This window comes from Galeopterus variegatus, unplaced genomic scaffold (assembly GCF_000696425.1).
Source record: "Galeopterus variegatus unplaced genomic scaffold, G_variegatus-3.0.2 Scaffold654, whole genome shotgun sequence".
In the NCBI taxonomy this organism is placed as follows: Eukaryota; Metazoa; Chordata; class Mammalia; order Dermoptera; family Cynocephalidae; genus Galeopterus; species Galeopterus variegatus.
The window spans coordinates 545,965-573,244 of record NW_007726765.1 but is presented as its reverse complement, the minus strand read 5'-3'; the positions used below and the strand labels follow the sequence as shown (position 1 = coordinate 573,244).

Here is a 27,280-nt window from a genome sequence, read left to right as displayed (position 1 = left end):
TAATCAATTTATTATTCCTAAGCAGTCAACTCCCCAATATATCAGGTGTCATACAAAAAGATTTACATACACGGCATATATATATATAAAATAAAGCTAAAAACACAAAACCATAGAGCAGATGACCAATGAATTTGAGAGCCTTTTTAAAAAAAATTCACCTTTTTTTACTTATTACATTTGGCCCAGAACATTCTGGCAGCCAAGCAAAAAGGAGCACTCAGCTTAAACAGTTTTCATTATTGGGTAAAATTCTTTATGACCCAACTGTTTTATTTAAGAAAATGTGTGTGTCAGAGTCCAAGCCTGGTGCTGGAGCAGGGCAGGCCCTGCCTTGGCGGTGGGGAGATGGAGTCACGAGCCCGAGAAGGCACAGTAAGGGCTGTTCCAGATTTGTAGGGAAATGCACTGAGAACACAGAGGAGGAAGCCACTGACTGTGCCTGGGGTGGGTCCCAGAGGGAGGGAGGACTCTGGGACTTCCAAGAGAGAAGGTTGTGTCTGAGTGGGGTCTTGAAATACATCTGGCTGGCGGGGATGGATTACCCCAGTCATGTGATGATGGTTTCATGAAAAACAAAGTTTTCATTTGTGGGAGTGGGTGGGTGACAGCAGAAAGATGAAGGAAAAAAATTGAGACTGAGATTCTAATACTTAGTCCGAATATACATTTAGTGTCATTTCAGATAACTCATAACAATTTGAAGATTTCCCCTCCAAATTACAAAAATTTTATAGTACCTCTTTTCTGGTTACATGCCACACATCACTGGGGGGGACGTTATTTGGGATGTCAAAGCATCCCTCTGCATAGATGTGCCATTGGGCCTGAGTAAGGTAGACTTCAAGACTACTGGAAGACGGAGACTCCCTGGTGTCAATTAGGAAATGAATATTCCTTAACAGCATGGGCCTGGAAGACTGATAGAGTATCTTTATTTATTTGGTGATGATCATGATAATAGTTACCATGTGGTGCCGACTATGTGCTGGGTACCAGTAAGTGGCCCGACCCCGGGGTCTACTATCTTCAGCCCCACATAGGCATCACTGGCATGTCCAAGGTGGACGGCCTCTGTGGGAACAGGCTGTCTGAGCGATCTTTGCTGATCCCTGCCCATTTGTTGTGGGGAGCGTTACTGATTAAAGTTTTTGATTGGCCCAGCAGGGTTACTTGGAAGAGTATGAGGAACACAGGGGAAAAGGCAGCTTTCCGGCCATGATCACCCCAGCTTATCAGAATGCCAAGAAGGCCAACGAGCTCGCTAGTGATGTAAGTACCACGTGTGGACGACCCACAGAGCCACAGAGGCAGAGAAGAAATGAGACTTTTGAAGGCTGTGCTTACTGAAACCTACACACACACACACACACACACAGATACCTTTATCAGAGCTGAGCCAAAGTAGAATGTTAGCCCAGCCCTCAATTCCCATCCAAATTTCTGATGTCTACTTTGGTCACATGTATCTGCTTCCAGGGAGATTCACATGGACAAACAGCATAACTCACTTTAGGTCATTTGAAGCAAGTGAAGAATGTTGGTCCAGCCTGATAAGCGAAGGTTAGAAGAGTCTTCACCAAAGTACCCATTTAGAAACAGAATTTAAGGAAAGAGCCGATTAAAACAAGTTATGTGATTACCGAACTGGGTGTAACCCCATGATAAAATGATTTTTATTTGCAGATTGTTAGCCAGCTGGCAGTCCTTGAAAGATAGGCTATAATTAAACTTGGTAAATTGGCATGCTCACTGCAGATCTTAACATGCCAACTTGAACTTGGTCTCTAATCAGAACCTAGCATTCATTTCACCTCCTTTGCCCTTCTCCTTTACTTTGTTATTTTTTCATTATTTCCCATTTTCCCAGAATAACGCCACTTTTGCCCTGCAAATGGAGGCAAAAGACATTGCTCACCCTGCCCCTCATCACCAGAAGAATGGAGTTGGAATTATACCTTTTGCTATCATTGTTGTTAAGACCTTTTTTAAAAACAATGCAGAATTTGAGTATAAAGCGTAAAAAGTGTGAAAAGGGCTAGTATATTTTGAATGCAAAAAGGACCAAGTAGTTTACAGATTTAATGAAAAGAAAAGCCTCCATGAGTTTTTAAGTAAATGTCAACATTCAATCTGGGATAATTTGGGAGTGATTTCCCTCACAGAGCATGGAAACAACTCCAGACCTTCTGTGTGTGTTTCTTGCAGATAAAATACAGGCAGGATTTCAATAAGATGAAAGGCGCTGCACATTATCACTCTCTCCCAGCCCAGGACAACTTGGTTCTCAAACGGGCTCAGAGTGTGAACAAGCTCGTGAGCGAGGTGCGTATGGGGGAGTTACACCCGTGTGCTCCCACCTCCTTTATCTCCTCAAGACAGTGAATGGGATGACCCCATAATAAAAAATCCCAGTGAAGAGTGTGACATTACATACACCACCCCTGGGGTAGCAGTTTCCAGAGTAAAATGCAATTAGCAGGAGAGCCAAGAATCAAACAAATTAAATCTTCCTCTGGTGGATCAAAAGTTCCTTCCAAATCCTTATGGGGCTGCAGATATTCAAAAGTACCAGGCAATCGATTTCTAGTAGCCAGAAAGAATGCTGGATGGTCCAGCTTTTATAGCAATATGTGCTTATTATGGAGTGAAACTCACAAAAGTGTTTCAAACATCGAGCCTCTCTCATTTTCCTGTTACTGTAGTTGGAGTTCTGAGAAGCTGTGTGTGCCATATGAATTCCCCTTACCTTACAGGCTGAGCTGGCTGCCGGAGGGGTGTGTTTTGTTTGGCTCACCCAGTGTTTAAGATTTTTTTTTAATTGCAAGGACTGTTTGGCAGGAGAATCCTCTTTCTAGTTCCCCATGTCTTTCTCAGAAGCTTCTCTCATTTGCATTATTTATCTGCACTCTGAAGCCATTTGAGTTGGCAACCTCCGGCAATGGGAAGAATTAAGGCTATTAAAAGTACTCACAAAGCAAGTTATCTGCAACTCCTCAGAAACAGATATGCAAATAACCTAAAATAGTTTTCTTCTTTAACCCCTAAAGGCCAGTCCTTTACTCAAAACTGTCAGTTAACCCGATGGTCTTCCAACTTTAGACTGCTCAGAATCCCCGGGGAGTCATATTTTCCTGAGCCTTATTAGGAGTCTCAGGTACCCCGAAGTAGTAGACAGATGCTGAGGCTTTGGAATCTGCATTTTAAATGGTGTTCCAGATAATTCTGGTGCTCCAGACCAGACAGCAAACTACCACCTGCCAAATCCAGCCCCTGGCATGTTTTTGTAAATAAAGTTTTATTGGAATACAGCCACATGATATGTGTTTACATATTATCTATGGCTGCTTTGAAGCTACAAGGGCAGAACTGAGTAATTGACGTGGAGACCATGTGGCCCCCAAAGCCTAAAATGTTTACTGTCTGGTTATTTACTGGAAAAGTTTGCAGACCCTTGCTTTTGATGCACAGTACATTAGATCTAGATAGGACTTTTGTGACCTTTAGTCCATCAGTTTTTCACAGGCCTGGAAAATTAAAGTGCCTTATTCTGGTTCACTGAGACTTATAGGGACAGAATGGAAAGCAGTCCATTGGTAATGCAGTTCTACCACCCAGGGACAGCTCTGGTAACATTTTGGCCTTTTTCTATGTAAATATACCATAACTAAATATATAAATATAAAAACACATATTTATAGAAGTAGAATTCATCTATATACTCAGTTTTGTGTACTTTTTCACTTTATATCATATTGTGAGTATTATAATGCATTTTCATGCTTTAAAAGGCAATATCCCCACCATATAGATTTATAAGATATAATAACAAATTAAGTTGTATTTTCCTTTGGTAAGAGATCACAAGGAAACCTTCAATTTCTTTTGGCCCTCATGTTTACCAGGAAGACAAACCAGCCATACCTCTATTAATGGTAATTGGCCTTAGCTGCTTTCTGCAATTATCTGGGAAAACTGGAGTCTATTTAATAACTATAGCCTCACATCTTACATCCAGGCACCCAGGGGAGCCCAAATAGCTAACTCATTTTAAATTAGAAGACACTCAGCTTCTGAGTGGTCTCATGTATTATACTCCTTTGTAAAGTAACTTTTTTTGTAAATTTTATTGAAGTACACAGACACAGACGTGCATACATCACAAATGCACAGGGGGAAGGATTTTCTCAAATGGACACAGTCAGATCAAGAAACAGAACACGACCAGAAGTCTGGACAGTTCCTCATAATCAGCCCACCCACACCCCCCTCCCCCAACAGACATTTCCCTCCAAAAGTAATTACCTGATTTCTAAAGCCAGTTTTGCCATTTTGGTAACTATATGAAATCTTACAGTATTTTTTCTTGAAAGATAAATAAAGACGAATTAAAATTTTTCAGAACAAAACTACTTATTTACTTATTTATTATTTGTTTTTACAAAGAAAAACACATACTGTTAACTTACAGTATCCTATGCCTGGTATTTTAAAATCTTGGGTTGAAAGTTCTCTAAAAACATTCTCGTGAAGTCGTGGAAACATTTTCAAGAGTGCCTTTGGGTTTGGTTCTATGATGTGTCTGGTGTTTTGGTTTCCAAGGTGGAGTATAAGAAGGATCTGGAAAATAGTAAAGGTCACAGTATTAACTACTGTGAAACACCTCAATTCAGGAACGTGAGCAAGATCTCAAAATTCACCAGTGATGTGAGTTGTAATGCCTAAGCATTTGCTTGGTCACTTTTGGTGAGCTTAATTTCTAGATTTCCTAAGAGACAATCTATGTGAATGCATCTGTGTGTCTTGGAGAAGCATGGCCTCTTAGGCATTATGAGTTTTGATTAAGATTGCCTGCTAGGATTGGTCTATGTAGTATCAAATTCTGTCGTATCCCCCCGGTCCTCCTTCCCCATCACACACACTTGACTTGGAGTCCTCAGGGCAGGACTTGTCCTCTCTGTCTTCTTGCATCCTCTGTGTGCAGCAGTATCTGGATCCTAGTGATGAATGCTGGGGAGGGAGCTGGCTGAGCATGTGACATCCCCTCTGAGTGTGACTTTATGCTTCTGAGTTAGTACAAGATCTCATTTAACTCTCATAGCCACCTGGGGAGCCAGACATTATTTCCCTATCTTACAGATGAGCAGATACCTACAACTAGAGTGATACTTGCAAATTTGGAAATTCTCAGAGAAGGATTAAAGATGTAGATTATATGATTTTACTTCTGCTTAGCTGCACATAATCGTAGAATTTAAAAGCACAAGGGTCCTGATTTAACCATTACATATTGCACACAGGTATGGATATTCAATGCTGTACCCCACAGCCAGATATGTACAATCAATTATGTTTCAAAAAAAGTTAATTTAAAAGAATCACAAGGGAATTTGTAAGACTTGGCAAGGAATTTATTTTGTATAAACATAGTGGTTAAGAGCACCAGCTTTGGAGCCAACATTAGCCAAGCAGCCGACTTTGAGCGAATTACTGAAGCTCTGTGAGCCACTTTGCCCATCTGTTAAATGGGGATAACAGTAGTTTCTTCTTCCTCATAGAGTGCTTGCAGAGATTAACTGAGGCAAGTAGAACCATGTCTGATATATAGTAATAGTATTCTGTTTAAATACTCTCAGTGCCAGCAAAATCAATGGCATCCCAGGGAAGTGATTTTAAGGTAGCGACCCAAATTTTCTTATTTATGACATATCATCATCCCATTTGTATCTTCTCTTTATTTGAGAAGTGTCATTTGGGACATAACAGCATTCTTTCACATGGTTGCAGTAGTGACCAATTTTTACATCTCAGAATTTGGCAAAGCTTAGGTTTTATTCTTCATATATTTAGAAATGGAGGTAATAGCATGCAGTGATATCTTCCAGCCCCCAGCATGGGCTTTGCAAACAGGCCTCCATAATCAGTGTTTGTCCATTGGAGAGCTCCACATTCTTATGGTAAGTTTTCACATTGGAAAAATCTGGTAAACTTAAAACTGAAAATGTAAAAACAAGCAAAGAAGCGAGTCTGGTTTGTTCTATGCTCATCAGATCCCATGTTTTCTTGCGTGCTTGTCTGCCTGTCTTACTCCAACTTCTTGTGCTCTCTGGAAGTTTTTAAGTTGTCCAAAAACAGTTTGCCTTATTTTTATTCAGTGACACACTGATTACTTAAATAGGTTATATTTTGCCATCTATATTTTGGATTTAGTGCATTAAGATGAGTTTATCTTCAACTAGTTGTGAAGAGAATGCTTTTGATGAAAGTTTGTGTTCCTACGTAGAATAAATATAAAGAAAACTACCAGAACCACATGAGAGGCCGCTACGAAGGAGTTGGTATGGACAGACGTACCCTGCATGCTATGAAAGTTGGCAGCCTGGCAAGCAACGTGAGTCCTTTGGTGCAAGGGACTGTGTGGGGCTGGAGTGGGGTGGGGCATGAGGAATTCGGCCAATTCTTTTTCAATTTCCCTTTTTAAAAAATCTGTGTTCTGTTGCGGAAAGACTGACCCATAAAACTCTTTAAAATTTGAATGTTAACCAGTACAACCAAGCCTAGGTAAAAATCCCTGAAATTTTTCAAAGTCTTCAATTTATTTATCTGAGCTTTCTCTGGTTTGAAGAATACTTAGATGTTATATTAATCTAGTATGATAAAAACTTTGTTTCTGAAATAGATGAGCATGATTCTTATTTGAAATTCTCCAGGTTTCCAAAGCTTTTGTGATTTATCTGGAGTTGGTTGGTTGGTTGGCTGGTTCATTCATTCATTCATTCATTCATTTATTCAATCATTATATTTATTGAAGACCTACTGTGGCCAGGTACTGGTCCAGGTAGTTGGATAGAAAAACAGGTTAGGTCCCCATTTTTCCTGTAGCATGTAATGTGTTCATCTCTCTTTGGCTTTGTCAATGCATTTTATAGGTTTGTAAATGCCAGGCTGTAAATCTTGGAGGTAAAGGACACTTAGAGGAAACTGATGTTATTATTAAAATCTACAAATGTCAGATTTCCTCTGCTTGAGAATGTAAGATTTGACCTTTAGATAAAAATTTAAATACTCTGAAAACTCTTGACTTTTCAGTTGTTTTCTTGGGGTTAGCTAAGAAGTTCTTTCATTGTGTACCCATGTGAAAATGCCTCTTAACAAAAATGACATGGAGTTCCATAATTAATAAGAAAGATAAAATAAATGTACTACAGATGGAAGTTACCTAATTTTGGATTATTTAAAAAGAATTCAAGTTAATTAAAGGCAAAAGTGTGAACATAATTTAATTTTCCTTGGAGGTGATGAAACTGAATTAATTTTGTTCCTGGTTATTTAAAAAATATTTCTTATGACATTTAAACAAGGTCAAAAGAAAGTGGGGACTGATTTCTCTTTTCTTGTTCTTTTCTGGGTGTTTCAGATCGCCTACAAGGCTGATTATAAACATGATGTTGTTGACTACAACTACCCAGCCACTCTCACTCCTTCCTACCAAACAACAATGAAACTGGTCCCCTTGAAAGATGTAAGTCCTCTTCCAGTGGCCGTCTGCTTTGTCACTTGTCCCTTCCATCCTGTGGAGGGATCCTTGAGCAGCAAGATGGAAAGAAACAGATACAACAGTTCATAGGAGGTTGAGGATTGAGAAAGGGGAATTCTTTTTCCACTAGGAAATTAATTTATGCATGCTTGGAAATGCTTAGATTTTCAATGTGAAGTGGAGATAACTCTGATTTTGTCTTGAACATAACCTGAGGTTCACCTTCTTCTCTTGGGATTTGGTGGGCTATGTCTGCTGGATTCATTTAAAATAATTCTTCCTTAACAATGATGAGTTTTTTTAAAGAAGGCTTTGAAGAGTGGTGTGTTAAGGACTGAAGGAAGTGAAAAAAAAGGATAAAAATTGAGAGGAAGTGGTAATATTCATTTAATTTTTTCTCAGGAGCACACAGGAAAGTACATGTATCGCTTGATTATCACAGCAATAAATTTTAAAAATTTATAGTGTGGCTTGTGCTAATATGTACAATTAATTAAATTTGTTTTCTCATAAGAATTTTACTACATGCTTATTATAGAAAATTACAAAATACAGAAAAATACAAAGAAAAAGATGAAAGTTATCTCCTATCTTAAAAAGTACTTAAGGTCATTTAGAAGTGAGTTGGTGTCATGGTTTTTTGTCAGTGAAGATTATTTCCAGTCAATCAATAATTTAACAAATAATTAAACATGTATTTGTTGAATGCCCAGTGCTGTTTTCCTTCACAATCCTTTGGGATCAGCACAACTCCAGTAATTGACTTGGGTTTTGCTATAGGTCAATAAGTCTTCATGTCTCTCTCTCTTTTGCTCAGAATAGGAGGAGTAGGATTCAACTGGGAATCTTCTCTATTATCTAACACAGTGTCCAGGACATTGAAGGACAATCACTGGCAAACGATAAGTCTATCGGATGAAAGGGGCTTTTCAAGTGTGTAATAAAGCAGGAAATAGGAAGTAGAACCCTAAACTTTGTTTCTTCTTTTCCCAGGCAGTTTGGTTGTGTTGACTTATTCGTTGCACCTTAATGAAATCCAAAGTTAACCTTGACCACTGCCAATGCTCCTTTCTTCCTTTTTTGGCTGCATACATTATTACCTTGAAAACTTGCAGATCAGAATCACCTCATTAAAATCTGAGTGTGTGCTTCTGCAGGAGAACTCTAGAAATCATGCCTAATAAATAGTACAGACATAACAAGATAGATTCCTACAACTTCGTACTCTCATTATAACATGACTTACTACTACATTTGTCTATATAAAACTCTGGATCAAACTGTGCACCTGAAATATAGCTAGCCCACCTGGGGAAGGCTGATACAAGAATTAAACTAGACTGGATTAGAATATTAGTTGAGTTTGGAAGTAGGTTCTAAGCTGGCAATCTATGAACCACATCCAAGCTGCAGAAGTGTTTTCTTTGGCCACACAGTGTGGAAAAATAAATTGAATCAACATGTTGAAGTTGTGAGTTAACATAATAATTAATATTTTTCACCTTTTCTTGAAAAATCTGAAAACTCTGGGAAATATAGCCCTAGTTCCTGAGTGGCAGCAATTGCCTGGGACTGAGTGGTGGCTGTCTTACCCTCCTTTACCTTACCTTCCTGGCTGCAGTGTAAATTTGAGTTTATCACTCCTAATGTGGGGACTTCAGTATTCAGAAAGTTTGGGGAATCCATTGACAAGAACATTTTTGGTTTCTCTGTCTACTGGCCTTAAAGCCAGTAAAATAGCTATAAAATTAAATAAACAAGCATGGATCCTTAATTAGAAAGCATTCCCTTTAGATGGACTTTATGAACACTAATAGAATTAAAATGAGACTCTCTCGTTAGCTAAGAAACCCTTCAGAATGTGGATGGAAGCAATGGCCAAGCATCTGTGATGTCACAAAGATGTGATTAATCATAGAGACTGTTAATTATGTCCTGCAGAGAACGGTAATTGTGCTCTGCAATATACTTAATGCAGAATTATCAGGAAGGAGTATGCCACTTAAAAAATACAGTTTTTGTGACATTTCATTGTGCATAATTCTGAATTCTAATAGACTCCATTATGAGATGATAATTTTTTCTCTCTGAATTAATGCATTAGGAAGCCACTGTACTCTAATCTCATTAATAGTTGACATTGAAATGACTTTATATTTTCTAGTTTTCCCTACATTCCCCATGTCCAAAATGCAGAACATGAAAAACTTTTCTCCTTGAATCATTAACTGAAAAGTACAAAGCAATGCTGTCCTTTGTGTCCAAATCCAACAAAATACTTTGTGGCCCAAAGTCAGGAGCACTCTGTTTTTCCTAGATCCTGTTCTAGAAATTAAGTTGTAAGTCATTTGTTTAGTCCTGGAATACATTTCCCTGTTTGAACAATGCTAGCTCTGGCTATGGGGAGCCTGTTGTCTTTCTTAAAATAACAAGTAATAAGAGCAAACACACTGGCTTAAGCAAGCCAGGTTTACAATGCATAGGTTACGAGCCACCATGGGAGGCAGGCTCCTGGGATTTGAATGCTAGCTCTGACACTTACTAGCTGGGTGACCTTGAGCAAGTCACTTTAGGTCTCTGTGCCTCAGTTTCCACATTGGAAGGTAGGGATAATAATAGTGGCCACCCATAGGGTGGTTAGGAGGATGAAATGAGTTATTATGAGGGAAGCACTTGGGGTAGTGCCAGGCACATAGTTAGGATCATGTGTTAGTCATAATTATTATTACCTATGGGCTTGGAGTCCCTTTTGGTATAAAATGGAATCTTTGCTTCTTTTTCAAGTAATTTGAGAATTGCCAGAATCACCACTCTGTTGGGCTTAGAGGAAGGGTGCTAAGCAAATCTTACAAATTAGAGCAAGTGACATCTTCTTGTGCCCGTTTTTACCTAGGTCAACTACAGGCAAAGCATTGACAAGTTGAAGTACAGCTCTGTGACCAATACTCCGCAAATTGTTCAAGCCAAAATCAATGCCCAGCAACTGAGTCATGTAAGTGACCTGCCCCTGCCCAGCTGGATGTGGGGTCTTGCGATTGCTTTGAGACCTCTGGCCATCTGACCCCCAAGGATTTAACTTTCATTAATGGTGGCACATCTTATTACAGCCATGAAATGACTATCCCTCCCTTTAAATTTTGTGTTATGAAAATTACAAATACATTGAAAAGTAGGGGAACGTACCTATCACCTAGCTTCAACAACTATCAACTCATGGCCAATCTTTCTTCATCTATGGGTACATCCACCTCCCTTCTCCCATATTATTTTGAAGAAACTCCTAGGTATTATACAACTTAATCTATAAATATTTCAGCATGAATCTCTAAAAGATAAAAAACTTGAACATATTCATACAATTTTAATATATCACACCAAAACACTAATAATAATTTTTAATATCACCAATGTCCAAGGTTCAGGTTTAATTTGGGGGCACCATTGCTTCTCAGATGATGCCGTGTTCTTCTGTCAGGAATCACATGTCTGGTTGGCTCTTTTTTGTGTGTGTGATTTAAGATGGCTTTTTTCCAATGTGGGCAAGAATTTAATGATTACTCATTGAGTATCTACCCTGCATGTAGCAAGATGTTCAGCACTGCAGTAAGTTAAAAAAAAAAAAAAGTTCATACCCTCAAGTGCTATAAGAGAAGTTGCTGATGTAGTCACAGGGCACTCTTGCAAATTCACCACTTCGAGTTGTTTTACTTTTTATTTGTCATCTTTAATCTATTAATCCAAGACATTCACAAAATTAAAGGATTCCTTGTAATATTTTCTTTCCAGAAACTCCTTCCCAGCTATGGGTCTAAGGGGAAAGTGGGAAAGAGAGTATTCTACCCAGTATTCTCTCTCTGCCCATATAAAAACCCTGCAGATTTATTTTAAATCCAACAGGTGAATTACCGTGCTGACTATGAGAAAAATAAGTTGAATTACACATTGCCACAGGATGTACCTCAGCTGGTGAAGGCCAAAACCAATGCTGAACTCTTTAGTGAGGTGAGCAAACAACACGGGAGATGGTGGTGGGGTAATGTATAGATGTGAAAGCGAAGATACCAAGACAGTCCATCAAGTAGGGTGGGTTCTGTTCCCAAGAAAGGTTTATCAAAGTCATTCATTGTGTTATAATTTTGAATTTTGCTTTCTCATGGCACATGGTAGCTCTTTAGGGATAAATTAGTCATAGCAATTTTTTTTTCCTTTTTGTCTTTTTTACTGACCGGCAATGGGATCGCAACCCTCGGTGTCGTGCCCCGCTCAGCCAGTGAGCGGGAACCAGTCTCCACATGGGATCCGAACCCTCGGTGGGAGCGCCACCGCGCTCCCAAGCAGCGCACTCTCCAATGCGCCACTGGGCCGGCCCTAGTCATAGCAATTTAATTCTCATTATATGAGCATGTGTACAGGATGCATGTGACCCCCGTACCGGACCGGGGACCGGCAACGGGATCGCAACCCTCGGTGTCGTGCCCCGCTCAGCCAGTGAGCGGGAACCAGTCTCCACATGGGATCCGAACCCTCGGTGGGAGCGCCACCGCGCTCCCAAGCAGCGCACTCTCCAATGCGCCACCGGGCCGGCCCTAGTCATAGCAATTTAATTCTCATTATATGAGCATGTGTACAGGATGCATGTGAACACACACACACATCCATCATCAGCATTCTAGTGACTTCACTGGTCATTTGCTGTGTGGAGGAAACTCAGGTTCTAAGAAAACCAATCTTAATCATCAGATTCTTCCTGGAATCACAACTGGGCTATGTTTAGGCTTCTCATTCTGGATGAGATTTGTGGGGCAGCAGAAGACAAAAAAGGAACTAACATTTTTTGAATACCTGTTCTCTGCTGAGGTAGGCACTTTACGAATAGAATTATCATATAACCCCAGGAGCTTTTTTAGGGACACAGTTAGTTGCATGGGCTTTGGAATCAGATAGACCTGGGTTCAGATGTTGGCTCTGCCATTTTTTATACATATGTAACCCTAGGTGATCTCTTTAATTTCTTGGAGCCTCGCACACCTAATGCAAAGATTTGCAGTTAATGAGTAGAAAGCATTTAGGAAAGGGCCAATAAACAGTAGCTGTTATTATCATGGCAATATAAATACCTCACATCTTTGTTTCACTTTACCAGTTTAGCATCTGTTTTCTTATACTCTATCCAACTTATTCTCATAGCAACCCTGAGAAAGATAATATGATACTCTTTTTGCAGATGGTAAACCGAGGCACAAAGAAGTAATTGCTTAAGGTCACATGACCAGGAAACAACAGAGTGAGGAGGAACACATGGGTCCTCTCTTTGTTCTGTCCCATTACCACTGCCCTGCATGGCTCTACAGCCAAGGAATCAATTAACTGTGTTAATAATCACTGTTATCACTTCGATAATAACAGCCAACATTCTGGTCTCTAAATAGATGAAGAAACAAACTTTGCTTTAAAAAAAAATCTTTCACTTTTGGCAGGAATATGTATAGTAACTCCTATTTACCTGTGTTTTTGTTTGTCAGGTGAAATACAAAGAAGGCTGGGAGAAGACAAGAGGGACAGGATTTGAGATGAAGCTGGATGCCATGTCTCTGCTGGCGGCCAAAGCCTCCGGGGAGCTTGCTAGCAATGTAGGTTTTCTCTCATTAACTCAGACATGCATAAGAAATGGTTCCAATAAAATGTCAGTGGTCCTGCAGAAAAAATAATGACTGTTAACATTGTAAACATCGCAATACTTTAATCTTCTTCTGGATTTGCCAAAGACTGGGAGGTGTTTTTTCAGAATTGCTCCCTTTGCACTTGTTAAAACTACAGCCCTTTAGATGGCAAAGTTTCTCTCTCACAGTAGACTTCCTTCTTTCTCTCAAGATTAAATACAGAGAAGAGTATGAAAAAACAAAAGGCAAAGCCATGGGAACTACCGACTCCAGGCTTCTGCACTCCCTGCAGGTTGCCAAGATGAGCAGCGAGGTAAACTCTTTTTCTACCCCCCAACCCCTTCCTTAGAGTTACTTTAAAAGTTTTTCCTGGGCCTACTTCACCTGGGACTGTTACCTTTTTATTGACTTCCACCTGCAACTCTTCTCTTTCCTGGCTTGCATAAGAAGTTTGTTTGAGGGCCGGCCCGGTGGCGCACTGCTACAGTGCGCTGCTTGGGAAGCACGGTGGCGCTCCCGCCGAGGGTTCGGATCCCACATACAGACCGGTTCCCGCTCACTGGCTGAGCGAGGTGCAGGCGCAACACCGAGGGTTGCGATCGCATTGCCGGTCCCGGTCTGGTACGGGCGCGACACTGAGGGTCGCGATCCGTTGCCGGTCACGAAAAAAGACAAAAAGGAAAAAAAAAAAATTTAAAAAAAAAAGAAGTTTGTTTGGTTTCTTTATTTTGCCAAAGCACACGATTCTCTTAAAGTAGATGAGGAGTGTGGCCTTAAGGGTGAAAGCATCTACTGGTCAAGGTACAAGGGTATTCTGCCACTTTTATTTATGCCACAGATGTTTTCCAAGCAACTACTGTGGGCAAGATACTGTATGGGACACTGGGACAGTAAGAACACAAACGACATGGAACAAGATCCTCCCTCATGGGGATTAACTCTACTGGGAGAGTTAGGCAGTAACTCCTGTCTATTGTGGTGATGTCCTAGACAAATCCTGAGACCATAAACACACACGGCATTCAAAATATTTTGTAATCAACTGGCGCATCCCAGGCTCCAAGCATCCAGAATGATGCTGCTTGTAAACAACTGTAATGGCTAGAAATTAATTTTGGTAAATGTCACTTACCAAAAGCCTTTGGGGAAGAACAGTTCTGCTAGAAGGGACAGATCTGGTTTCTAATCAAGTCTTCCATGCCAATGCTGAACAGGCAAAAAGGACTCCTGAGCATGGAGTGTCTGCTCCAAGCTGTGAGACTAGCTGCTTGGAGAAAAGGTGCTTATGCTGCTCTGATGGTGCAGTTGGATATAAGTACCTGACAAGTTATTACGGAGCTATGGCTTGGATAGAATAAGAGAGTTGGCATCCAGGCTGCCATTCTGGATGTGTCTAAAGAACAAGACCTGTGAAGTGCATAGGCATGAAGCATAAAGAGGCAGTGAGAATTTGGCTTCAGTTTAGGTAGAGAACAGATTGGTATCTTATATTTGCAGTTGGAACAATTGGGGACCAAAAAGATTATGTCTTGTCCAAAGTTCTATGGAAGTCAGTATAGTGGTAGAGAGGTAGAGAATTAGACCCTAGACCTGTTACTACCTGGCACCACACTCCTTCCACGGTAGCACACTACCTCTACCTTTCCCCATGACTACACCATCATCACTGTCACCGTCACCATCACCACCACCATCATCAATGTCATCTTCATTGCTAACATTTATCAAGTGTTTGCTATGTGACAGTCCCTGTACTAAGCATGTTTCAGCTACTATTTCATTTACTTATCACTAGAGTCCACCCCACTGCCCAAGGAAAATGAGCTGTTAGGGAGGTGATTTGACTTTCTGGAGGTCCCTCAGTTGGTAAAGAGCAGGTCAGGTTTGAACTCAGGCTTGTGTGGTTCTGAATCCCAAGCTTTGTTATTCTGCCTCTTAAAGCTTCTACAGAAACCATGGATAGAGCGTTCTCCTCCTGGAGCAGCCAGGTAAAAAGATTTAGGATTGACAAGAGGCAGTTCTCCTAGAGACAAAGTAGTCTGGAACCTCAGCTCCCCAGCGACACTGCCTTGCAGAGCCAGAAATTGGGTCACACCTTTCTGACAGATGGGTGGCATTGTGCAGGAAGCCTGTCAGTCTTCCCTGTGTTTCACATCACTCCTGCAAGGGCAGGCTTTAACTAATGGGCCTTGTTTTGATACATTGAAGGTTGAATATAAGAAAGGCTTTGAAGAGAGTAAGACCCACTTTCACCTGCCCATGGATATGGTCAACATCAGGCATGCCAAGAAGGCCCAAGCTCTCGCCAGTGATCTGGACTATAGGAAGAAGCTGCATGAATACACCGTGCTGCCTGAAGACATGAAGACTCAGTGGGCCAAGAGAGCCTATGGGCTCCAGAGCGAGGTGAGCCCTCCCCCATGCCAGTTCTCCCCATGTGTCTCTTGCAATCAGATACACTTTCAGAGTGATATTCCACCTGTGCATGAGTCTATTACAAAAGTCAGAGGATGAGGAAGAATTGCTAGAGATGTGCTGGGCCCAGGGAGAGCAGATGAGGAAGGAGACATAGAGTCGAGACAATGGGGACTTGAGGACAGAGGACTGGGGCTCAGAGCTACTGGGAAAGTAACATGTGTTGGTGGTGGGGATGAGCAAATGTTGGAAATGTAAGTAAATCTTGGAAATTTAGCAGGTTGGCAAAGAAGGTCCTTGGTCAAAAAATATGAGAAATGCTCTTTTTTGGTGAAATGGTGGTAATTTCATCACTGTAGTCTGTTTCTGTTCCTTATAAAAGAGTACCTGAAACTGGGTAATTTATAAAGAAACAGAATTTATTTCTCACAGTTTCAGAGGCTGGGAAGTCCAAAGTGCAGGGAACATATCTGGTGAGAGCCTCCTTCAATGGGGGTGACTTTCCATAGAGATGCAGGGTGTCACATGGCAGATGGCTTGAGCGAGAGAGAGAACTGAGCTTCTCACTTGCTTTCTTTATAAAGCCATCAGAACCATGCCCATGACCACCATGAAACCATCCATGGATCAATCCATTCACTAGGGCATGGTCCTCACAATCTAATCACCTCTTCAAGGCCCTGCCTTTCAGTTACTGTAATAGGATTTCCCACCCTCTTAATGGTGTCACAATGGGGATTAAAGTTCAGCATGAGCTTTGGGGAAATGAACATATCCAAACTATATCAAACACTAAGGTAGAACGTGCTGTTCTCATTACAAAGTGGGCCCATGGCTCCACCTCCCAAATAGAGATCTGCCTGCCTGTGCAGAGTAGAGAGCAGTCCCTCCAGGAAAACAAACACAGGATCAAGATTTTCCTAACTTCTCCCATCAACCTTGTCCTATCTGCATGCATGCGTCTGATGAGAGCTTGGTGGTTTTCTCTTGCAGCTGCAGTACAAGGCCGACCTGGCATGGATGAAGGGAGTCGGGTGGCTGACTGAGGGAAGTCTTAATTTGGAGCAGGCCAAGAAGGCTGGACAACTGATCAGCGAGGTAACCTGAGCTCAGGCCCCTGACCTCTAGGAGTTCTCAGCCCTGAGTCACAGACAGTGAACTTTTCTTCTGATCCCCCCTCTTGACTGAGGGAAGTCTTAATTTGGAGCAGGCCAAGAAGGCTGGACAACTGATCAGCGAGGTAAGCTGAGCTCAGGCCCCTGACCTCTAGGAGTTCTCAGCCCTGAGTCACGGACAGTGAACTTTTCTTCTGATCCCCCCTCTTTGATTTGGGTGTGATTCAAAGGGGAGGACTTCTTCATTTTGCACCTGTAGCACAACCTGAACTAACTTTCCAGACCTTTAAACTTCCTGGAGAGGTACTTTTAAGAAGCCTACCAATTTATTTTAAGTAGCACTTGCATCCTAGAGTTGTTTGGGTTAGAAAGGGTGTAAATACAGCTCACGGGAAAAATTTATTTCTTGTGTGAGGTTTCTTCTGAATTTCTCCTGATTTCTCTGAATCAGGGAGTCTGATATTTGGAGGTCAGCATTCTGTTCTCATTATGCTGGTGCCTTAAGCTCACTGCAAACTTCGGGCAAGTCACTTAACCTTCCTGATTCTCTTTCGTTCATATAAAAATAAGGAGATTGGACAGGATACTCTCCAAGGTCCCTGCAGCTCTAAGCCTGTGCTTCTTTTTATGCCATGTAAAGCTGGCTTTGGCAGCAGGCAGAGGAGGACTTTTGAAGGACATGTCATTTGGAAGTGTGACTATTTCAGGAACTTTGGGATCTTCAAAGGGGATTCTTGTTTCGGGACTAGGAAGGCTGAGTTGGCATATCACTTGCAAATGATAATAATAGTGATAATAGCTGCCATTTATGTACTTATAATAATTATTGAATCATTGTTGTAATTTATTGGCCACTTTGAGTATGTTCCATACATATTGCTATGTATAGGTCACAACAGCTCTATGTGAGTAGATACTATGATTATCCTATTAATATTACCATTTTACATATAAAAGAATGGAGACTTAAGCCACATTTTGAGTAAGTGGCAGAGCTGGGATGTGTACCCAGCGTGATTGATCCAATCCTCCAGCTCTTGACCACCAGGCAATATTGCATCCCAATATCAATATAAATAAATAAATTTAAAAAAATAAAATAAATTTATTTTTATTTTTCCACTGCAGTCACCCTTCTCTCAGACAAAGACTAATTTCAGGGTTAGAATATATAAATAAAGAAGGTAGTGAGAAAATAATAACCCTCTAGGGTTTCTATTACCTAGCTTCTTTGAGGCCAATTAAAATCTAGGTGTAGCAACCAGAGTCCTGTCTGTCATGGATAGGGGTGTGATGGGGGAGGACACAACCAGTTGGCCCTTCAGCCTCAGGAATGTCGGTTTCCAGCTCCCTTCCTGTGTTGCCAACCAAATTTCAAGCTCCTTGCAGGCCAGGAGGATATCACTTCCTTCACCTTTTTAATACTCCTGTTGTGCTCTGCACAGAGTGGATTGATTCTTGGCTCCTCTTTACGTACTTAGGATTTGACCAAAGCAGCATCTGGGATAACCGGGAATTTCCAACAATGGAAGGGCAATGTGACTTCCTTCAATTATGTGGTGAAGGAGTTTTCCCTTTCAACACAATGGAACTAGGAAGGAAAATTAGAAGTCTCTTTGGAATATTTTCTCTAGAATTCTTTTTTTTTTTTTCCCTCACTGTTTGAAATTGGAGTTTCCAATGTTCCATCACTATTTCAGGTTCAGTTGGTATCTGTAACCCTCTTACTGGTGACACTGGGAATTTTGCTGGAACCAGGCTGTGAGCTCAACTCTCATCTCCCCACCATGCAAAGCTTTTGCCTCAGCAAGCTGTCCTCAGTGGCCACCTTTCCCATCGACTTTGGCAACTCCAGTGGAAAAGTCAGAGGAGCTAATCTTCAGGAAAGACAAGAAGTCTCCCTAGGGGGACAAAATTAGCACATTTGAAAATTTGCCAATTAATTTGTGGCTGTGAGACAGGGACACTGTGAGGACCAGACCTCAGTGACTTAGAAAATAAGAAACTGGAAAGGTGAATCCCACCTGAGTGCCAGCATTCTGTTTGTAGCTCCGGTGTTTCCTCACCTTTAGAGCTGACACTTCCTGGATAATCATGATAATGCCATGGATAGTGGCTATGGCTGTGCACTAAACACTCAGTGCCAAGGCCTGGACTCACATGTGGAGCGTGACATTGAAGCCTCCACTCTACTGCAGAGTGAGGGAGCTTTTATGGTTGTCCTCATGGTACAGTCGAGGCAAGGATGGATCGGGCAGATCAAGTTATGTGCCCAATGTCAAGAAGCTGGGAAGTGGTGGAGGTGAGATTTGAACCTTGATCCTCCACCTCACCCTTTATAAATCCAGATTTAAAAAATGGATACATCCTGGGGCACATGGTGAAATACTGGACTTACTGAGGGAAAAAATTTAAGTTCCCATTCAGTAACAGCAACTGAAACAAGCTCACTAGAGCAGGCTGTCTCAGGGCTGTGTGGCTCTGTTTAAGCTGCAGGACCAACTGGAACATTCCCCCCATGGTAATGCTTGGGCCACAGAAAGTGTGTGTGTATGTGCTCCTGTATCTGGTGGTAGTGGACGGCCCAATCCTAATGCTATGGGGTTCCTTTTCTTTGGAAACAGAAAAACTACCGGCAGAGGGTCGATGAGCTGAAATTCACCAGTGTGGCCGACAGCTCCCAGATGGAGCATGCCAAGAAGAGCCAGGAGCTGCAGAGCGGGGTGAGTCCTGGCTGCCCTTTCTCCACCAAGCTGCTGTGTCATGGGCCTGGGAACCTCCAGGGACAACAGCAGGTGCTGCCCGAGCACGATCAGGAACCAAAGAGCCTTCCCTTTAAATAGGTTGGGCCCAGCTTCCTGCCAGCTCCCAGGCTGTTTCTGGGAACTGGACACCAGCTCTCCCTGCTTTACCCACCACGCTTCTTTCCTGGTTGTTAGGATAAAGGCAGGACTGACTTTATTCCTTTCCTGATTTTGGTATTCCCTAGTTCCTTCTTTCTTCTTTCTCTTTCTTCTACCTCTCATCAAAGACTCTGTAATTGTGGAGCCAGTAGAGAATTATCTTGGAAGAGGACAACATTTGCTTGTGGGCTGTGTGCAGGTCATGCCCTCTTGAACTCAAATATGGGAGGCAGAACAACGAGGCACCACGTACATTATTTACAGATTAGTGTTCAACACCGAGCTGGGGCCATAGTAGCTGCAATATGGCCAGGACCTTCCTAGCTTTCCTTCCTAAAAGTCCAGGTACACCTGCCAGAAAGGACGCTATCAACATAATTCAGCATCAGCATAAAGCCACTGTTTAGAAACTCAGGTCAGGGGTAGGGGGGAAGGTAGAGAGACAGAGCAAGGGTGGTAACTCTTGCGTGGAGGAGATGTTTGCCTGTGCTGGTTTTTTGTCACTGCTCTCTTTCCCGGTGTCAGTACCTATGACCACATTAAGGTTGATTATAGAGGGGCAGAAGGTAGAGGATGCTTCTTATTTTTCCCACTTGGGGAATCTGTGCTAATCTGAACCCTCTGGTAGGGTATTTTTTATGGCCATGGACAGTGTAGACAGCAATAACTTGGGGAAGTCAATGGCATCTCAAGGGAAAGGTATGAAAAAAGAAACCTGGGAGAAGTTTTCAGGTTGATCCCTGGCTTGAGACCTCTTTGTATCTGCCACCCAGTGCCTGGTCTTGTGGGTTCCCGTGCAAGTCAGAGAAGTGCCAAGACATGACAAGTGATGCCACCCCACCCACCGCCACCTCTGCCACCTGCTCCTGACTCAACATTCTCTCCCAACAGGTGGCCTACAAGGCAGGAAACGAGCAGTCTGTCCATCAGTACACCATCAGCAAAGACGAGCCTCTTTTCTTACAGGCCCGAGCCAATGCTGCAAATCTCAGCGAGGTACAGCAAGCGGGAGTGGGCAGCCGTGGGCTCTTGTCCGCTGTGTGTATAGACACCTGGTAAACAAAACTCACCAGCCACATTGGTAGTTTCTGTGTCAACTGAGGTGACATACATCTGCTTGTTCTAAAAACAGCTTACCCAGCAGATCTGGCCCCTGATCAGTGTTTTGGGGGACGGGAGGACAACCTTTCACAGGAATGAGCTGGTGGGAGACTTGAGCCACTGAATATATTAGGGGGCAGGAGGCAGTGGCTCTTCCAGGGGTCTGAGCTGAAACAACATAAGAGTAGTGCTAGAGGGGAGTGAGGAAGAGCTCAGACGTGAGCTCCACACTATCTAGGTTGGATCCTTGGTTTTGCCACTTACCAGGTGTGTGACCTTGGGCACATTCTTTATTCTCAATCATACCATGATAACATGAAGCTAATACAAGTCACTTCCTCACTGGGTTGTCATGTGGCTCCAGTAAGCTAATATGCATAAAGCAGGGGGAAGGGGAGCGGGGGAGGGCGTGCACAGTGGCAGCCCCTCGACATCCAGGTGTCCAGAGCCCCAACTGTCCCCCTCTCTGTGTCTTCTAAGGGTGGCCTTTCTTGGCACTCCTTGCCCAGCTCCCAGGTCTTTAGGGTCCAGACCTGAGTAATAGTCGGGGAGAAGAATTGGAAGGCGAAACAGATGTTCAGTCAATTCACACACAGAAAGGGAGGAGAACCTTCCAGAAGAAAGATCTTGAAATCTGGAGGGAGGAGCAAGAGCAGGAACAACAGCAGCAAGGAAAAGCCCCAGATGGAGAGGGGCTGGGGGCCAGGAAAGAGAAAGGTGTAGCTGGAGCCACTGCTGGCTGGGAGGTGTGTGAACAGGTGGAGAACAGACTTTTCAGAAATGTCGCTGTGTCTTGCGGTGGTATTCCACCTTTGCAAATCTTTGAGACTTCCGTGAAGACTCCTAGTATTTTGCAAGGCTTCTGGAGTTCAGCTGCTGCTTCTTTTGATGGAATCCCTATGTATCAAGAGGCCTCAAAGCAGGAGCAGGAAGGCCTGATTGTATTCAGGCTACATGATTTCTATGGCTCTCAGAGTTTCTACGGAAGATTGTAATGGGTATTTCCTTCCTAGACAGTTCATTACAGAGTCTAGAGAAATTCTCTTATATGCGAATAATCTCTTCTTTCTCAAATCCCCCTAGAAACTGTATAAGAGCAGCTGGGAAAACCAGAAGGCAAAAGGGTTTGAGCTATGTCTGGACTCCTTGCCTTTCCTGGCAGCCAAAGCCAAGAGGGACCTGGCCAGTGAGGTGAGTACACCCTGGACTTGTCCAAGAGGCCATGGAGTCCTGCCTTTTTACATCTGGGAGTCTCAAAGTGTCTGGGCAGGTTCTTAACCTCACTGAACCTCAGGGTTGTTATCTACAAAACAGGGATAATAATAAACACCTTGCAATGAGATAATCATGTCGGTGCCTAGCAAACTGCTTACCACACATTGGTTTTTGTAAGTGGTAACTGTTGTCATCGCAAGAGTAATAGTCCAAATTCCTCACTTTACAGATAAACTGATGCTCAGAAACATTTCATGACTTTCTAAAGATGGTGTAGCCTATTATGGTTAAGAATACAGGCTCTGGTATCAGATAGATCTTGGGTAATAAAATCCCAGCTCTACCACCTGCTAGCATTGTTACTGTAGGCAGGTCATTTAACCTTTCAAAATCTCAGTTAACGTGCTAGTAAGTTGAAAATTACAGAATAGTTATGAGGAAATGAACTGAACTGATGTATATTAAGTGTTTTATAGTCTAATGCAATCTGTTATGAGTCCAGAGTGAGACAAGGCCTGGAATGTAAATCAAACTGTGCTTCCTTCATCGAGAAAGTCGTGCTTAAAAAAAAATCAGCTGAACCAAACAGTGCTTTGGTGATACTATCTACATTCTGATATAAGCTTCTTATCCTTTCGGCTGGTAACATTTTACAAACCAGCACTGGTCTGTGGACATACTTCGAGTGGCACAGGTTTATCCCATGCCTGGCTCATAGTAAGTGTTCGATAAATGGTGGCAGATATTGATGCTGTTGTTGTTGGCAGAGATGAGAGTGGAGCTGAATGTCCTGATGGCCATAGTGATGATAATGTTGAAAATAATGCCACACACTGGTATCATATTACAGGGTTTTTTTTGGGTTTTTTTTTTGTCTTTTGTCTTTTTTCCGTGTCCGGCAACGGATCGCAACCCTCAGTGTTGCCCCCGCACCGGGCCGGGGACCGGCAACGGGATTGCAACCCTCAGCGTCGCCCCCATGCCTCGCTCAGCCAGTGAGCGGGAACCGGTCTGTACACGGGATCCGAACCCTCGGACGGGAGCGCCGCCGCGCTTCCCAAGCGGCGCACTATCCAGTGCGCCACCGGGCCGGCCCTACAGTTTTTAAAGCATTTCCATATTTATTCTTTCTTCTGGTTCTCATTATTCTTGGCCTAGTGTTTTTTTTTCAAGCAACATGTTACCTTTTGCTCCCCATACTTTTAAATATACATCTGTATCCCAGTTCTTTAACTTGAGCTGCTTTTTAAAACAGCAATTGCATTTTGGATATTCTGTGTCTTTTTCATTTTGTGACTACTCTTTATTTTTATATTGTTTTTTATAATGTTCTGACTCCTATCAAAAAAGATTTCATGGAAAACAACAGGCTACTTAAAAATAAATCCAGAAAAAATGATCTCAAATAATTAGAGAAAAGATGGAATTTCACTAGAAAATTGGTAGAACACTGTTAAAATAGCCGACTTTTCAGTTTAGTTCTGAGCTTTCTGGCAGCCGAGGTGAAAAGGGAAATGACGGATAGTAACACTTTATTTCACTGTTGGATGAAAGGAAATGTATCAGTTGTTCAAAGGAGGCCAACTTTTTATGACTCTAATTCTAAAGGATTCTGCCGAATGGCTTCGTTTTAACTCTCGTGCCTGTGGTTTGAAGCTGAACAGTTTCTTTAGGACATTCTCATGTGTTCCTGCTCTATTCCTCTTATTTAGGTGAAGTACAAGGAGAATTATGAGCGGTCCAGAGGGAAGCTCATTGGGGCAAATGGTGCACAGGGAGATTCGCAAATGAGCCACTCGCTGCAAATGTCCAAGCTGCAGAGTGAACTGGAGTACAAGAAGGGATTCGAGGACACCAAAGCCCAGTGCCACGTCTCTCTGGACATGATCCACCTTGTCCATGCTCGCAAGGCACAGCATTTAGCCACAGACATAGGCTACAGGACAGCATCGCATCACTTTACGGCTTTGCCCACGGACATGAAAGTGGAGTGGGCCAAGAAGGCCTATGGCTTACAGAGTGACGTAAGCTCTGCATGTACACGTGTGCATGTACATGTGTGTATGCGTGTGCTAGGGCTGGCGCAGATGTTTCCCTGAACCCTTCAAGACAACAGTTTATGCTTCTGAGATATCTGTTTCTAAATCCCTAAATGGAAACATTTTGCTTCCTAGTGGTTTGACTTTCATTCAAACTATACCTATTTCAGATTTTGTATTAACAAAAAGAAAAATCATACAGCTACTTTTCCCTTCTTAGAATTCTGATCTACCCGTTTTCCAGGCTTCTTTTTATTGCCGAGGGGAAATGTGTCTGTGACATTCTTTTTTTTTTTTTGTCCTTTTGAGACCGGCCGCACCGCGCTCAGCCAGTGAGCGCTGTGAGCGCACCGGTCATCCCTATATAGGATCCGAACCTGCGGCGGGAGCGCTGCTGCGCTCCCAGTGCCACACTCTCCCGAGTGCGCCACAGGCTCGGCCCTGTGACATTCTTGACTATGGCCCACTATGGTAGAGCTTCCCTGGTAACTCGTCCCAACTTTAGTAGTCCCCATTTTTGGAATGAGCAGATCACTAGTCTTCAGCAACCCCTGCCCCTTCCTCCCTGTGTCCCCACCTGGTTCTGTTTTCTTTCTGCCTTCAGTTGACTCTTGCGTAAGAATGTGGGTGAACCAAAAAGGCAGGTCAGCTGCAGCCAGACTGTTACCCGTGTGTGTGTGTGTGTGTGTGTGTGTGTAGACACACCCTTCCTGGTAGAGGTGTTTCATGATAGATAGATGATAAGCTAGTTTTAGAAAGTGTCTGTTTAAATAGCTTTCCGTTAAAATTACCCATTCAATGGCAAGTAAGGAAATGAGAAATACCTCCCTCACCGAGGTGCGTGGGAAGGAATCAGCACCGTGGGAAGCCTCGGATGTCTTGTGAAATTCCCTCAAATAGCTCCCACCTGAGTTCTGTTGTGAATTCTCAGTTTCTTCTCCCCTGCATGTCATTTTAAACAAGAAAACTGCTAATGCAGACAATGAGGCTGGGCTTCTTTCCTTGGTAGCCACGAGTCCGTAATGAGAGACAAGGTGACCTGGCCTCTCCTGGTGTACCCCCAATAGCGTTGGGTGGGACCTGAAGCCACCATCCGCAGAGAGGGCTCCTATTAAAGGGGAAATCCATCTACCTGTGACTGTGCAGAAATGGATAAGACAAAAGTGGCATCTAATTTGACCCAGCTAGCACCAAGGCTATGTTGGGAGCCGCTAATAGCCCTGTAAATGTCTGTGCACCAACAATGGCCTGCCGTTTTTTTTTTGTTTTTTTTTTTCTTTCTCCTTTGTCAGAACCAATACAGGGCAGATGTGAAGTGGATGAAAGGCACGGGCTGGGTCGCCACTGGGTCATTAAATGTGGAGCAGGCGAAGAAGGCAGGAGAACTCATTAGTGAGGTGAGATTTCCTGACAGCGTGTAACAGGCCTGGCTGCATTAGGCGTGCGGCGTTTCTGTATAAAATTAAAATAATTTCCACTCAAAAGGCAAAGAAAAAGGCAAAGCCACATGAAAGGCCTCAAAAGCCAGACTAGGGCTGGTAATTAGAGGGAAACCACATACCAAACACACACCAGTAGGGGCCTATAGAGCCCTGGCAAAAACAAAGTGGGTGACAAATGATATTATAAATAATAATGACAATCAAACGGAGCTCAATTGCTACCCACCACCTTACCTTTTTAATGAAGCAACACAGGAGAGATGATGAAAAGATACATTTATTGCACCCAGAGAGCCCTTTGGTGACCGTATGCACATTTCTCCCTCTCTCTGCCACAGTGTAAACAGTTTTTGAATATTCATGTGGTGTCCAGCACATGACGTGGTTCTCTCTTGGAGGGGAATCTCCCTTCTACTTACTCACCCCTGCCTACCCGTAGCCACCATGGCTGGACCCTAAGGCAGTACTGTTTGTAAAAGAACCATTTTGTCACCTTTTAGGACAGTATTATTGAGCAGCTCTTTTAAAGAAAGATCATGGTTTCTCAACGTCAGCACTATTGACATGTTGGTAATTCTTTGCTGTGGGGCCATCCTGTAACTTATGGGATGTTTAGCTGCATCCCAGTCTCTTCCCACTAGATGCTAGTAGCACCCTCTGCCCAGATGTGACAACCAAAATGTCTCCAGACATTGCCAAATGTCCCTTAGGGGACAGAATTGCCCCTAGTGGAAAAAAACTGGACTAGGGACACCAGTTATTTGCTGGCTCACGCTCACACAGAGGAATGAACACCATCAAATCCATTTCTCTTGATGTCTGTTTGCGGAGGGACTTGCCCAGAAGGCAAGTGGGTGTTTGTTTAGTTGCCTTCTGAGTAGCCTGGTCTTTCTGGACTTTTCTGGGTGGGCAAGATACCATAATGGCCATAGCCCCAGAAAACTTTAGCTTTGGCAATGAGCCTCCTGGGACCTTGTTTGGAGGAGACTTTCTTACTGAGTGGATAGTTAAAATAGAAAGATATCTGTGTTGGTTTTTCAAACACATTTGCCCAGCAATGATATTTTCCCATAGGAGAGCATTCTAGTTACCTCACACGTTGTGGAGCTGATTTCAAAAGTGTCCTCGCTCTGATTGGCCTAATGTTTAGGGACCTTGGTCAACATTTAAGGCTTAGAAGAACCTGGGAACTCAGTGGGGACAGTACTGTCCTAAGTTGTTCACTCTAGTTAAGGAGAGGCCCTCTTAGGAGGATGAACATGAAAAATGGACAGGAACAAGTATTTAGGTTTGAGGACTGTGACCCAAAACTCTCAATACTGGGCCCACTCATAAAAAGAAACAAAAAATAAGGACTGAAATATGCATCACTTAGGCTTCAGAATGATTCCTTCATGCGTCTAAGTCTGGCAGCCAAAGGTTATTTGGGGAACCATTAACCCCACAGTGGTCTTAATTTGTCAACTCGTTTTGCAGACTTTCTCAACAAATTTGCTCATCTTCCTTGATGGTCTTGCCTCATACCAGTTCTTAGACTTCAATATGTAAGGCAAGACATCTTTTTTTTTTCTTTTTTGGTGGCTAGCCAGTATGGGAAACTGAACCCTTGACCTTGGTTTTATAACCCCATGCTCTGGCCAACTGAGTAACGGCCAGCCCAGGGCAAAACATCTCTCAGCAACTTTGCCCTCCCATCTCATTTCAGGTGGGTGTATTTCCAGGATACTGTTAAATTGAGCTGATCTCTTAACTTTCAGAGAGAATGCCAGCTTCTGTTGAAAGAGCCACAAATGGGGCCGGCCCGGTGGCGCACTGCTACAGTGCGCCACTTGGGAGCACGGTGGCACTCCCGC

The 27,280-nt window shown here is 42.8% G+C and overlaps 1 protein-coding gene across 3 annotated transcripts in view; it reads left to right on the top strand.

Moving 5' to 3' along the window:
• Positions 1-27,280, top strand: part of NRAP (nebulin-related anchoring protein) — a 70,263-nt gene that overhangs the window by 12,834 nt on the left and 30,149 nt on the right. For 2 of the 3 annotated variants that reach the window (XM_008571021.1, XM_008571022.1), the window contains exons 10-25: positions 1,168-1,272; positions 2,209-2,325; positions 4,603-4,707; positions 6,284-6,391; positions 7,418-7,522; positions 10,431-10,529; positions 11,435-11,539; positions 13,060-13,167; positions 13,409-13,510; positions 15,406-15,603; positions 16,606-16,710; positions 19,352-19,450; positions 20,522-20,626; positions 21,815-21,922; positions 23,659-23,970; positions 25,278-25,382. In XM_008571021.1, the coding sequence (XP_008569243.1) occupies positions 1,168-1,272; positions 2,209-2,325; positions 4,603-4,707; positions 6,284-6,391; positions 7,418-7,522; positions 10,431-10,529; positions 11,435-11,539; positions 13,060-13,167; positions 13,409-13,510; positions 15,406-15,603; positions 16,606-16,710; positions 19,352-19,450; positions 20,522-20,626; positions 21,815-21,922; positions 23,659-23,970; positions 25,278-25,382 (1,986 nt within the window). The remainder of the gene's footprint in view (positions 1-1,167; positions 1,273-2,208; positions 2,326-4,602; positions 4,708-6,283; positions 6,392-7,417; positions 7,523-10,430; positions 10,530-11,434; positions 11,540-13,059; positions 13,168-13,408; positions 13,511-15,405; positions 15,604-16,605; positions 16,711-19,351; positions 19,451-20,521; positions 20,627-21,814; positions 21,923-23,658; positions 23,971-25,277; positions 25,383-27,280) is intronic. The other variant, XM_008571023.1, reaches the window with a different exon arrangement.